We start from the raw sequence: 14,545 nt of genomic DNA, 5'->3' as shown, positions 1-14,545 counted from the left end.
TTTTGCTTTAGATACCATGGTTGAGAGTGATGTCATATCCTTTTGCTATGTCTTCCTACAAAACTTTTTACTATCTTATAAATAAAGTATTAAAGGAAAAGGTAAATTTTTTAATTTTATAATGATTAGAAATAAATAAATTTTGCTTTTACATAATTATTGACACGTGGGACGTATATTATTTGGTAAAACTAATTTGTAAGAATATTTTCAACATTGTTGTTTATTTTAATTTTTAAGAGTAAGCTGAGGTATTGTTGTGATTTTTTTTTCAAAGTCCAACAAATTCCTACAATACTTTGAGTGTGGTTGGTTCAACACTAAGTTAAACGTCTGCATTTTCATGCATTTGTGAAAAATAAAGTTAAAAACATTTTACTCAACGATTGTTTGAGATTCTTTTTTATGAAAAACCTAACATGCAATTCGTTAGTTCATACTAGAAAAACGAAAATTAATGTTTCGGATCGTCTAACTCAGACTATTTTTTCTACTCTTGATTTGGTTTGGATTGAGAAAGTTTATCCTCAACTTGAGGACTCTCATAGACTTTCAACTAATATATCTATGATTTTATTTTAAAAAAAACATTAGAGTTAATCAATAATGCACAATTGAAACAAATGAGTTGGTGGTATTTATTTAAGTAATGTTGCTTAGCAAATTTTGTTTTCACATAGTTAATTTTTTTTTACAATACAAAATATTATCTTTCAATAAATAATTTTGATTGAACATTTGAATCCATTTAAATATCTCATCATGTTGGAGAAAGAAAAAATAATAGATGAGACGTGATGAGTAAAAATCATAAAAAATTCACTTAATTGAATTTTATAAGATTATTTTTATTATTTCAACAATATCACAATATTTATTTTATAAAAGAAAATATTAAATTAATCTATCAAAATTCTAATTGAATATATCCGCTTAGGCAACTCAACAAACGATTTAGCGCTACAAATGTTCTAATGCGGTTAAATACTACTCACAAAAACAGTTAATAGTATCATGTAATTACTGAAATGTTTAATTTAATAATGAGAGATTAAAGGTGAGTAAAAAATAATTAATTGTGGTGGAGAGATTTTTTGATTATTGAGTGAGCCGTTGTGATTTTCCTAAAATATCTGAGATTAGGAGGGTTTAGCCTAAAGTTAAGTTGTCTTGACTAGAAGACAGTGAAGTGAAGCGAAGCGCAGTATAAAAGAGTTTTGTTTGTGAAGAAGTGAGTGAGAGTGGAAGCAAAGAAGGCGAAGAAGAAATGGGTTCCAAGGCGAAGAAGAAGGGTTCACCGGAGGACATTCTGGAAACCCTAGGAGACTTCACGAGCAAAGAGAACTGGGACAACTTCTTCACCCTCCGCGGCGATTCCTTCGAGTGGTACGCCGAATGGCCCCATCTCAGGGACCCACTCCTCTCCCTCCTCAAAACCATCCCTCTCCCTCTCCCGCTTCAGCTCCTCGTCCCCGGCTGCGGCAACTCCCGCCTCTCCGAGCACCTCTACGACGCCGGCCACACCGCCATCACCAACATCGACTTCTCCAAGGTCGTCATCGGAGACATGCTCCGCCGCAACGTCCGCGACCGCCCCCTCATGCGATGGCGCGTTATGGACATGACCGTCATGCAGTTCGAGGACGAGAGCTTCGGTGCGGTCATTGACAAAGGTGGACTCGATGCTTTGATGGAGCCCGAGCTTGGCCCCAAATTGGGGAACCAGTACCTATCAGAGGTATGTGGTTTCTCTATTTTGTTAATTCAATTAGTTCATGCTTGGATGAACTTATCTATTAGCAGTTTTAAGACAAGAAAAAAAAAAAATTATGTAACTTCCTAAGTTGAAATTAACTTATGCATGTTAACCAACAACTCGTTCGTCCGAGTGGGACTAGACTCGGTTTCCTTAAACAAGTTATAGGGTTCAACCCTTGTAGATGGAAAAAACGTAGTTGGGAGGGAGAACCCCACTACAGTTGGCCAGCCAGGTTTCCGATAAAAATTAGTCATTGGCAAAGCTGGTGCATCCTCCATACCGATAACATGATAACAAAAAAAAAAAAGCTTATGCATGTTAAGTTTTGGAGAACTTTTATGAAAGTTAAGGAGCATAAGTTTATTTTAACTTTTTTTTTTTTTTTTTTGATCAGCAAAGATAAATTATATTATATATATTGTGAGTACCAGAGGTACAAAACAGTACATGTAATTAGATTAGCTTGCCAGCAACATGGTTCCAAGCTCAGACTAAGATCAGTCTCGCAAGGAACCAAAGCTAGGTATTACAAAGACCTACAACACCCACCGTCTATGATTTCTACCCCCCTGAAAATACAAATCCTGATGCTATGTTAGACGACCAATAGCTGTAGGTGAGAGCAAAGTCTTTCTCAAAGTTCTTCAGCCATGTCCATAATGTAAAAATAGCATCCTCCATTAATTTGTTACCATCAAAAGTTTCATTTGAGAAGATGATTTTATTCCGGTGCTGCCACACTGTCCATGTGAGGGCCAACCACCAACTTCTCCATCGGTTAAGACGAATTCTGCTATGTAAACAGAATGCATGCTGGGAAAAGTGCTGCCACGGTTTCTGCGGAAAAGCTCCTTCACCCATGTCATAGATTCCCACCATAATGGGAGTATTCTGTCACATGTCAAAAATACATGCGCTTCATTCTCCTCAGAATTACCACAAAATGGGCATAATGTGTCATTGATTGCCACCCTTCTCCTCCTCAAATTTGCCTTCGTTTGTAGTCTCTCCTTTAATAACCTCCATGCAAAAATAGTGATTTTAGTTGGGACTCGAATCTTCCATAACTCCTCAAACACCCACACATTATCCTCCCAACATCCACTCCATTGAGCATATTATAGGCTCTTCTTACCGAATATTGTCCAGTAGGCTCTGTTTTCCAGATCCACTCATCTTTTTTGTGAATCTGGATACAGCTGCCAGCAACATCAGTAAGGAAGCAATCTGCCATCTCAAGCTCTCTGTCAAACAAGTGTCTTCTCCATTTAAATTTCCACTCCCACCCTTTGTCCGTTTGCTGACCCATCTCCTGAATATAGTTGTGCTGTTGGTCTGAAATTAGGTACAGACTGGGGTATTTTGCCAGCAGCGGTGTGTCTCCAAAGCTCCAATCATCCTCCCAAAACTTGATTTTGGCTCCATTCCCCACCTTCCATGTTAGCCCTCCCTTTAACACCATCTCATGTTGGGGATTATGAAGGGCTAATTTAAGATCTGCCCACCATAGTGAGGCGTTATTATCATTCGTTGCTGCATCAAGACCCCTCCAACCTCCATACTTTGAATCCAGAATCCTTGCCCATAACTCTCCATTGTGGTAGAATAAGTTCCACTTCCATTTAGCAAGTAACGCAAGATTGAATTTTGTGATGTCCATTATTCCCAAGCCTCCTTTGTTCTTCGGTAGACATACGTCGTCCCACTTGACCCAAGCAATCTTATGTTGGTCTTCTCCGGCACCCCAAAGAAACCTTCGTTGTATGCTGACCAGCCTATCTGCCACCCTTCTAGGAATCCTGAAAAATGATAAAAAAATAGATTGGAATAGAGGTTAGTATTGACTGAATAAGAGTGACTCTCCCCCCCAATGAGATATGCCTTTGTTTCCATTTTGCTAGTCTCCTCTCACACTTGTGGATAATTAGTTCCCACATCTGACTCTTTCTCGGGTTTGCCCCTATCGGAATCCCCAGATAAACAAAAGGGGTGGCCAATAAGCTACAATTTAAGTAATCAGCTGCGGATTGCTTCCACACATCAGGCATGCCAATAGATCCAAAGCTACTTTTGGCAAAATTAATTTTTAGCCCTGACACCATTTCGAAAGCCCTCAATATGATCTTGATTGCTTTAATGTTCTCCATTGTCGCCTCTCCAAAGAAGATGGTATCGTCCGCGTACTGTAGGATATTAACATCCACCTTATCTCTCCCCACAGAAAAACTTGTGTAGATTTTTCTCTCAATGGCTTCCTTCATCAGCCCATTTAGGCCTTCTGCTACAATATTGAATAGGAAAGGCGCAAGGGGGTCCCCTTGCCTAAGGCCTCTATAGGGGGAAAACTCTTTGGTCGGGCTCCCATTTACGAGAATGGAGATAGATGCAGAGGCTAGACATCCTTCAATCCACATAATCCATCTAGGGTTGAAATCAATGTTGTTAATGGCGGATGGCGGTTCATGGCGGAAAGTAAAAAATCCGCCATAAAAATATGGCGGATGGCGTAGCGGAAAATGGCGGATGTCATGGCGGACCAAAAAAAAAAAAACATATATATAATCTCATTGAAATTGAAAAAAACAAAGGATTGCATTCAAATAAACTAAAAAAGTTTCATGAGTTCATACAATAATCAAGTACCAACACCAAATAAACTCATTAAAGAGTTCAAATAAACTCAGCCATTTAAAAGAGGACTGAACAGAAAAAAAAAATTGTGGTGTCAAATACGAAAAAAAAATGGGACTGTTAAAAGTAAAAAGGGGTGTCAAATAGCAAAAGGAAAAAAAGCTGCAGACAGAAAACAGGGGGTGTCAAACAGCAAAAATAAAACTAAAACCTACGCCTTCTTCTTCCTCGCGACGCCTTCTTCTTCTTCGCGACAGCAGCTTCGTCTTCTCTGCGAGAACTCCTTGCTGCAGGCCGTCGTTCGTGACAGATGCGTCGCTGCCGGAGCTCGTCGCCGCCGTTTGTGCCGGTGCGTCGCTGCCAGAGGTCGTCGCGGCTGTGTGCTCGTGCGGCTGCGAGTGTCGCGGCTGGGTGCGCGTGTGGGGTGCGGGAGGGACGCCATTTTCCGCCACCCCGCCATAACCGCCACGACCGCCATCCCAAACCCGCCACGCCACCGCTATTCGGTGGCGTTTTTTCAAAAAACCGCCATGAAAATCCGCCATGGCGCCGCCATGGCCGCCATTTAACAACACTGGTTGAAATCCATCCTTCTCATCATGTAGATTAAAAACTGCCATGACACGGAATCATAGGCCTTTTCGTAATCTACCTTGAACACAATGCATGACTTTTGCTTTCTCTTAGCTTCCTCCACCACCTCATTTGCTACAAGGACACCATGTAATAAGTGTCTGCCTTCAATAAAAGCAGACTGTCTTTCGTCAATAATAGATGGCATCACCTTCTTTAATCTTCTAGCTAAGATCTTACTAACAATCTTGTAAATACATCCTATTAACGAAATAGGTCTGTATTCCGACAGCTGTTGTGGATCAGGCACCTTAGGTATTAAAGCTATGAATGAAGCATTACCACCCTTCGGAAAGATACCATTCACATAAAACTCATCAAGGAACCGGAGGATGTCGGGCTTGATGATTTTCCAAAACTTCTTAATGAACTTGAAGTTTAGACCATCCGGGCCCGGACTTTTATCACTTCCACAGTCCCAAATTGCTTTTCTCACTTCCTCCTCCTCAAATCTGCCAACCAACATAGCATTCTGCTGCTGATTGATTTTCAGAAATGGAATTCCCTCAAGAGTTGGTCTGATAGGCTCAGGTTCATTAAATCTTTGCTGGAAAAATTCTCTAACTGCCTCCTTCACCCTTTGGGGTTCAGTCACCCATGAACCTTCAAGCATGATGCCTTTGAGCAGATTTTGTCTTCGAGACGCATTCATCATGAGATGAAAATATCTTGAGTTGCAGTCATCTTCTTTGATCCACCTAGAGCGAGACTTTTGCCTAAGTAAGGATTCATGTGAGTGGGCAGCCACCCACAAGTCTTCCTGTAGCTGCCGCCTGGTCATCATTTCTTGTGATGAAAGCTGTCTGTCCATTGTCGCCTGTTCAAGTCTGTTTAACTCCTCTTCCAGCTGCTTTACCTTCTTGAATGTATCCCCATATTGCTCTTTATTCCATACCTTCAATCTACTTTTCAGTCTTTTTATTTTTTCTTTAAGTACAAAGCCTCCCCATCCACTTTGATGACCTGATGTCCAACATTCATTGACCACGTCCTTAAAGGTTTTGTCTAACAGCCAACAATCAAGAACCCGGAAAGGTTTGGGTCCCCAATCAATGACTTTCGATCTGAGAATGATTGGACAATGGTCAGAGAAATTTCTGTCCAAAATGCTTTGAGTAGTATCAGGCCATCTAGTCATCCAATCCGGTGATAATAGAAATCTGTCTAGCCTGCTTTTAACTTATAAGAGAAGCTCAATGTATTTTACTTTTTACTTCCCCCTAAAAGTTTTTATATAGAAGTTTATACAAACAAGATCTAAATAATGAATGTTTATATGGATTGACTATTTTGTATTTTTGGTAACTTGGCTTTTTTATTTTTTATTTTATTTTATTTTTTATTTTCAGGTGAAGAGAGTTTTAAAGCCTGGGGGCAAGTTTGTGTGCCTTACCTTGGCTGAATCTCATGTACTAAGTAAGTTTCCTTATTTTTGTTCCACCATGAATAATGACCAAAAAGCATGTTATTATTACATAATAATAATAACATGCTATCAAGAAGCTATCGTTACCTTAAGAGTTAATCGTATTGCACTTAGACAGGGTGCTTTGTTACTTTGCATTGCAATGAAATGATTTTCTTGAACTGTTTTTGCATTTTATCTTTTCCATTTTTTGACGTGCTTGGTTTGGTATGACTAGAGGATAAATATCGCTAATTCGCAATATCCAGATCTACTTTTCTCAAAGTTTCGACTTGGGTGGAAAATGAGTGTTGATGCCATACCTTTAAAGTCTTCTGGTAAACCTAGCCTTCAAACGTTTATGGTTGTTGTGGAGAAGGAGCTGTCTACTTTAGTGCATCAGATTACATCATTGCTCCATAATTCTTCACTTCATAGTAATTCAAAACAGGTAGAATATCTGGGCTATTTCTACTTTTTGTTCAGTTCTCATGGGCATAAGAGTTTTCTTATAATAAGGATCTATGGATGATTAATGCTACATTTGTTATTGTTAGTGATATAGATAGTATTACTGTAGGGTGTTAAATGTTATGGTTGTAGAGAAGGGGTAGTTTTTAAAGTTATGAAGTACTAATGCCTATTTGTATAGAGAATCAGGTCTTATTATCTTCTGTTTATGTTCTCCCCCCCCCCCCCCCAATTGTGCAAGGTTTCTGGACTCCACGAGGCTCTTCAAAATGAGAATCAAATTCGTGAAAAATACTCCAGTGGCTCTGATATATTATATTCTGTGGAAGATCTGCAAGAGGAGTTGACAAAGCTTTCTCAAGGTCGACGATTGCAGCTAACTTTGGGGGGACAAGGGTACTCCACTTTTTCTTACAGAGCTGTAATTCTTGATGCTGAGGAACAGGCTGACCCATTTACCTATCACTGTGGGGTTTTCATTGTGCCTAAGGTGTGCTTTAGCAGAGATCCCTTTAGGTTTTTGTTCATGCATTCTTTCTAACTTCATATCAAGAGAAAAAATTCTTGTTAATGCTCTTGAATTTTAGAATGAATTAGTGATCCTTCTCTTGAGATTCATGCACAGTAGTTTTAACAAATGAATAAATGGGAAATATTTATTATCGGAACAAAAAGAACCATTGCTAATTTGCTTTTGACTAGAATCTGCTGCTGACAATGCTTTTTGAAACTAGGAAGGACAATGGACAATTGGATACTTGTTATTTTCAAAATTTCTGATTCTTTTTAATTTCTATTCTTAGTAGTCTCAACCTTGTTCATACTGAAAATGATCAAAGTAAGTGTTTTGTTTTTGAATATATATTCAGTTATTCTATGCCGTGGTGCATCTAGGATCAGATTGTTTATTTATTAGAGGTAGGGATACCGGGTTGTTACTTGGCTGATAGATGGAGCTTCTAGTATTTCTTAAGTTCTTTCTTTATTTGTTTTTTTCATCTAATTTTATTTTATTTTTTAATTTTTTTGGATTGCGATGTGCATCAATATGCATTTGTAGAGCTAATTCCACAGGATTTCAGATTTCCTTTTTTGATATCTATCTGCAGTTTACACCTAGGCCATCAAATTAGGCAGTTATTCTGTTTGAATTTCATGACTGAATGTTAAATCTCAGACTCGTGCACGTGAATGGCTTTTCTATTCTGAAGAAGGACAGTGGATGGTGGTCAGAAGCTCCAAAGCAGCTCGTCTCATAATGGTATGCTATTAATTTTATAAAAGTATAACTTGCTGGTATTTTTGAGTATGTCAAATTACTTTTGTAATTGAAGCTTCCAAGCAAATCTGTGACTTTAGGTTTACTTGGATGCCAGCCATTCAGATACCAGCATGGAGGAGATTCAGGTAGAAACATCCTCATAAGTTATGCTTCATGGACATGCCATTATAACAGGTTAATTGTGTTGCTTTTTACTGAATTGTGTCCGTTATCCCTTTTCAGAAGGATTTGTCTCCGTTGGTTACACAGTTGGCACCTGCAGAAAATGGGAATGGAGCTAAAATACCGTCTGTATCTTGTACCAGTTGCATTTTTGTGATTTTTCATTTATTTTGAGCAACCTTAACATAAATGTTCATTTTTTTTCTCCGTTTTTCTATTCATGCAAAACATTCAAACATGTTCCATTATGCTTTACAGTAATTAATATACTGTAAACCATTTTTTTCAGGTGTTGTCATACTTATAGCATGTTTGGTTCAGATTATTTCCTGGAAGTAATCTTTTTTTTTTTTTGTCAAAATCTCTCTCTAGAAGTTGGCAAATATAGGCTATTATTTCTTCAAAATAAGCTGAACCAAACACACATTAAACAATAAATGAATTTCAGTTTTTCTCACAAATTCTTGAATACAATGCCTACAGTTTCATGATGGCAAGTGAGGGGATCAAGGAGCGAAACATCATTCATAAGGTTTGTAACAATATACATAATTGATAAACTGTGTCTGTTTTGTTATTTTTATCTATTGAACTCTCTGTCTATTAAGGCTGTGAGATTAACTGCTTACCAATCTTCTTTTTATGATTTTCCATTGTTCATTAGATGGAGTTGGGGCCCTACTGGGCTCATTTCTTATTATTTTTCTTTTTACTTTTTATACACCTGCTTGATTGATCTAAGAGTAATTTTACCTCTTCATTCTATTAAGTTTTTTGAAATGCTGCTTTTATCAATAAGAAATAAAAGGTATTTATTCTCTAGTCTTTTTGCTTTTGTGCTCCTACTTTTTACATGGATGCTCATTCTTGTGATGGCTTGCTTGATTTAAAATGATCCCCACATTCTCATTATATCATTTATGATTATGTGTGTTTTGCAGGTCACATCTTCATTAACTGGATCAATTATTGTTGAAGATGTAATTTATGAAAATGTTGATAGTGAAGTCAGTTGTATTTTTCCTTCTGGAGAGTTGATGTTTCGACGCCTTGTATTCGAGAGAGCTGCAAATTTGGTGCAGTCTGAAGCTTTGCTAAAAGATGAACAGTTGCCTACCAAATTGGTTAGTGAGACAGGGAAGAAGAAAAACAATGCATCTTCCAAATCTAGGAAAAGTGGATCTTGGAGAGACAGTGTTGGTAATTATTTTCCTCTTGCCTCCGGTTTATTAAAAATTACTGTTCAATATTGCTGATGCAACTCCTGCAACTGTTGCTTCAACATTATTGTCAAATTCCGAGTTTGTTAATCTATTGTTGTATATCATAAAGTGTCCATTTATTTTATATTTTGGTAGAATTGGTTTTGAACTGTTGAACGTGATTGAGATGTGTGTCCAAATTAATCTTAGCTGTAGATTTTACATTGGAATGTGTGCATGGTGTGTGAAATTGATTTTCAATGTAAATGTAACAAGGCCTAAGAGGAATGACCTCTTGTAATTTTCCCTTCATTTTGCTAAATTATTTTCTTTTATAAAAAAATTGTAGACAGTGTTTGTGTATCTATATAGTTGTGCATACTTCCTTGCCATGCATCATTTGACACTGATGATTGGACAAACATTTTAGTACTGGATTGGATATCTCTTCTATATCAATGTGTATCCAATGAGAGGTCTTTTGGAAAATATATATTAAACCATCTAGATGTGTTTTTTCAAAACATTGCTATAATTATTCTGTCCTAATCTGATACTCTGATTGCAATTGTTATAGTGTTAAAGTAGACATTTCTCGTGATGGTCTGAAAAATATCACGTGAAAGGTAGACATGCAATTAGTGTAAAACCTATTGGCAAAAAAATTCATAATAATATACTATATTTTTCAATCTGTTAAATGGATATACGTTTAATGTTTGTTTCATAAAATAGTGCTAATTTGTGTTCATCATTTGCCAATTGTTTTGAAGCCTTAATGTTTAAAAATGATTTTGGATGAATATGATATGTTAAAAATGGTTTAACAGCAGTATTAGAGAGAGGATTTTTGCAGTTTCAAAACTATTCATTTTCTAGTTTGCAATATTTGCTCACTGTTTATAACTGCCATTGTAATATTTTTTTCCGATGTTGCAGGAGCAAGCAGTCAGTTGACTGTCTATCATGGCTATGTAGCTAGTTCTTATCATACAGGGATTATTTCAGGATTCATGCTAATATCTTCTCACATGGAAAATGTGGCATCAAGTGGGAAAATGGCAAGTATCTCTGACTTTTAATCTGATGCATGAATCTACTATTTTCTAGGTACATTAAGGACTGTAGTTTCAAATAATAGGAAATTGTAAATACATGCCAAATTAACTTGTCTCACTTTCTTCATACGCTCTTAAACATTCTTTCATTCATTATTGCTGAATGCTGATACATTCAAGTGCAATATCTCAGGTAAAAGCTGTAATAATAGGTCTTGGAGCAGGTTTACTTCCCATGTTTCTTCACGGATGTATCCCCTTTTTGGAAATTGAGGTAATTTATATTTTTTCCCCGTGTTGTATAGGGAGGGGGAATAATTAGAGTTCAGAGCTAGTCCCTAATGATTTATTTTTCAGAATGATTGATATCACATGGCTTGATAATAATTTTTATCTACAGACTGTGGAGTTAGACCCCATGATTGTTGATATTGCAAGGGACTACTTCAGTTTTGTTGAGGATAAACATGTAAAGGTTGTTATATATACATTCATGTCATTCTCTTGAGGTGTTGTGGGGTTTAAATCTAAATTAGGACTAACCAAAATAAAGCCAGATTGCTAACTTACATAAAAGGAAATATCTACACAAAACAGTAACTAGTTTTAAGAAAAGATTATCCATTCTTACTTGAATCATACAATGTTGATTCTTGCAAGTAATTATTTTGATTTCATGATTTTTTTGCTGTTTTAAACACCAGTTTAAAATATGGATGACAATAAAAATATGGCAACCACAGATAAAGTGACTTCCGTTTTTATTTGTTGGGAGGGGTGAAGGCTGTGTGCAGAATACTAAGAACCACCATATAATTTAAGAATTTTGTTGAATTAATCTTATGATGGAGTGATCACAACATTGGCAATTGAATCTTTTTACTTTTGGGAAATGCAGGTGCATATAGCTGATGGGATCCAGTTTGTCCGGGAGATTGACAGTTCTGGAGCAGCTCAGATTCATGGAAAAAGTAATGATCCTAGCTATACAGATACCGCTTTAAATGCAAGTTCAGCTGTGTCTCATGCTGATGTAGAAGTGACAAAAGTTGATATAATTATTGTTGATGTTGACTCTTCAGACCCAAGGTAAATTGAATTATGCATTTGGTTATTACATTAAGCTATTATAGAATGGCCAAGAAAAAAACTGGTATTAGGCCATTAAGGGATTAGAAATAATAATATCTTCTATGATTTTAAAGAATCCTACTTATTTATTACATATTTTGTACAGCTCGGGATTGACATGCCCTGCTCCGGATTTTTTGGATGAGTCTTTTCTTGAGACTGTAAAGGATAGACTTTCAGAGGATGGTCTCTTTGTTGTCAATTTGGTGTCACGGTCCCAAGCCATTAAAGATATGGCTCTCTCAAAAATGAAAAAGGTAAAAACAAATGAGTGCAATAATATTCAGTTTGGACTTTGATTTTTAATGTCTGACTCTGTATCTTGTTTAATCAGAGATTCATTACAAATGTGTTCAACATCTTTATTCTTTTTTTCCCCCTCTCCCTTTTCTTTTTGACAACTTAAATGCAGTTTCTTAGGTGCTTTAGGTATTGTTCTCCAATACACAATCAGCACACTTAAAATAAATTCACTCATCTTATTCTTGCTGAAACTGGTGAACTTTTCAAAGAAAAGATCTCCAAATTTTGAATTTTAACCAATATATACCCTGAATGCTGTTGTACATAAATATTTATTCAGCATTAATTTTGGTTTTGTTGATTGTGGAAGATATTTTAAACCATGTCTTGGCAACTGAAAGTTATGTTTTTCTTTTACTGTATTTAGAGTAAAGTTATTCTGTAATATCACTGATGTATTCTGTTGTCTTTACATAGGTTTTCAGCCACCTCTTCTGCCTCCAGCTTGACGAGGACGTCAATGAGGTTCATTTTGCCCTCAAATCTGAGTCCTGTATTGAGGATAGCTGTTTCTCCGAAGCTTCTCTTAAACTTGATAAATTGTTGGAGTTCAAACACCCGGAGATAGGTCAAAACATTATCAATGCGACAAAAAAGATCAGACGTTTAAAGTGAAACTTGCTCTCCTTCCTTGCTATCGTTATGAGCATGATACTCTTCGTATGTGTGATGTGAATGCTTGCTATCTCAAATGCGGAAGTGATTTCAGCCAAAGGTTTGTCATTGATATGCGGATTACTGGTTGAGTGAGTATAAATGACGTGTGATAATATTGTAGCGCATTCACCCTTTATTTCATATGGTTGTTTGCTTCAACGTTTAAGGGTTATGGTCTTATGGATAACATTCCCTGGAATAATTCGCTGTTAATACTATCCCGTAGGAATTTTTTTTCGTTAAGATTTGTTTGGCTAGAATTAAATAACTTTTACTGGAAACTTTTTAGAATTCTTGGAAGTGTAATGCTATTTTCTTTATCTTACTAATCCTCTTAATACTTTATATAGTATTAAGTAAAATAGTGAATGCATTTAATATTTTGGAAATATAAATGCATTTAACTCTTTCGCATTTAGTAAATAGAAGGATTTGTAGAAAGATCTTGAAGGAAGATCTAAATTTATCCTTCCTGAAAATAGTTTAAAAGCTTGTCCGTGTATATGAACAAAATTAGTATGGTAAGTATTTGCAACTCAAGGAGATGTTTAGGTCATTTACTTAGATTTTATAGGAAATTGCCTTTGGACAACTATTGGAAAATCTGGTTTGCTATGAAGACCGGAGAGTTTACGTCCTGATGATTTTTAAATTTAGTTCTTAAATTTTTCATTTTATGAAAAAGCATTATATTGGAAGTACTTAAAAATTTGATGTATGATATAAAAAGCATTTTATGAATATTTAGAGTAAATTAATAGATAAAACAGAATTTAAATAAAATAATAAAATAATAAAAAAATAATTGTTCTCAAATTGGGATATGTAAACAATTAGTATGAAAACCAAAGTTTCTAGCAACAATGCCAAAAACTTTTTTTAACTAATTGGCAAGTGTATCAATTTTATCATAAGTAGTAAAAATTAAAATGAAAGTTATCAAATTCACATGAAAGGACTTTTAAGCAATAAGAAGAAAGACAAACAAAGAATTATAAGTGTGAAATTTAGAGTAAGACAAAGAAAAAAGATAATATGAAAAACAAATAACAATTTAAATGTGAAAAGATGAAAAAGATAACAGGAAAAACAAATAACAATTTAAATGTGAAAAGATGAAATTAGAATGCAAACATGCGTTATTTGTCTAAGATGTATGATTTTAGATTTTTCTTTATCAATTTGATGATTTTTTTCTACCGACATCTATTGGAATACTTGTCCCTGAAAATCACGACAAACCTATCTTATCTATCTATCTCCCAAATACTTTTGCAAAGATTTAATAGATAAAGTGCATGAAGTTCTAATTCTAGATGTTTGCTTTAATGCATGGACATAATGCAATCACTATGTCTAGCAATAATTTTATTAAGATAACTCTTCCCTTTGAGTTCTATTAGAAATTATTGTCTCTCAAGCGACTAATCCCTAAAACTAATGCATGTAAGACCTTAATTATATTTCTATTATCCCCTAAAGATGATGCAAGAATGAATGATACATGAAATTAAAATAAGAAATGATAATAGGAAAGAAAATACTTGATTGCATTGATAGATATGAAACATTACAATACATCTGTTGTCTTTTTAGGCCTGTTAGGCCCTAACTAAGGGGGGTTTAACCTTTCATTGTCATGAGAGACTTTTACACTTTAGAGGGTTGATGTGGATGAAAGAAGATGATGGATGACTGGTAACAAGAAAAGGGGAAATGACTAAAGAGAGAGGATTTCCCCTAAGGGATAGACCCAGTGTGTAGATTTTGTGTCCTTCCCTTCTGTTTCCTACTCCTTTATAAGCCTAAGGTAGCTTAATTTTTCATGAGACCTGACACTTAGTGTGGGGG

At 35.9% G+C, this 14,545-nt stretch overlaps 1 protein-coding gene across 1 annotated transcript; it reads left to right on the top strand.

Moving 5' to 3' along the window:
* Positions 1 to 1,267: 1,267 nt before the first annotated feature.
* LOC114421669 (eEF1A lysine and N-terminal methyltransferase-like) lies at positions 1,268 to 13,023 on the top strand. The gene is made up of 15 exons (XM_028387723.1): positions 1,268 to 1,738; positions 6,373 to 6,439; positions 6,698 to 6,879; positions 7,141 to 7,389; positions 8,077 to 8,160; positions 8,259 to 8,306; positions 8,404 to 8,468; positions 8,827 to 8,875; positions 9,285 to 9,543; positions 10,485 to 10,606; positions 10,797 to 10,877; positions 11,004 to 11,078; positions 11,502 to 11,692; positions 11,841 to 11,991; positions 12,455 to 13,023. The coding sequence occupies exons 1-15, from the start codon at positions 1,268 to 1,270 to the stop codon at positions 12,650 to 12,652; spliced, it is 2,292 nt and encodes a 763-aa protein (XP_028243524.1). The 3' UTR covers positions 12,653 to 13,023.
* The last annotated feature ends 1,522 nt before the right edge of the window (positions 13,024 to 14,545 follow it).

This window comes from Glycine soja, chromosome 8, assembly GCF_004193775.1.
Source record: "Glycine soja cultivar W05 chromosome 8, ASM419377v2, whole genome shotgun sequence".
Taxonomy (NCBI): Eukaryota; Viridiplantae; Streptophyta; class Magnoliopsida; order Fabales; family Fabaceae; genus Glycine; species Glycine soja.
The sequence above is the reverse complement of the archived record's forward strand: the minus strand, read 5'-3'. Positions and strand labels throughout refer to the sequence as shown.

Coding starts and splice junctions, on each gene's coding strand:
- LOC114421669 (XM_028387723.1), top strand. CDS start 1,268: ATGGGTTCCAAGGCGAAGAAGAAGGGTTCACCGGAGGACATTCTGGAA. Junction 6,440..6,697: donor GGCTGAATCTCATGTACTAA/GTAAGTTTCCTT, acceptor CGCAATATCCAG/ATCTACTTTTCTCAAAGTTT. Junction 8,876..9,284: donor AGCGAAACATCATTCATAAG/GTTTGTAACAAT, acceptor TGTGTTTTGCAG/GTCACATCTTCATTAACTGG.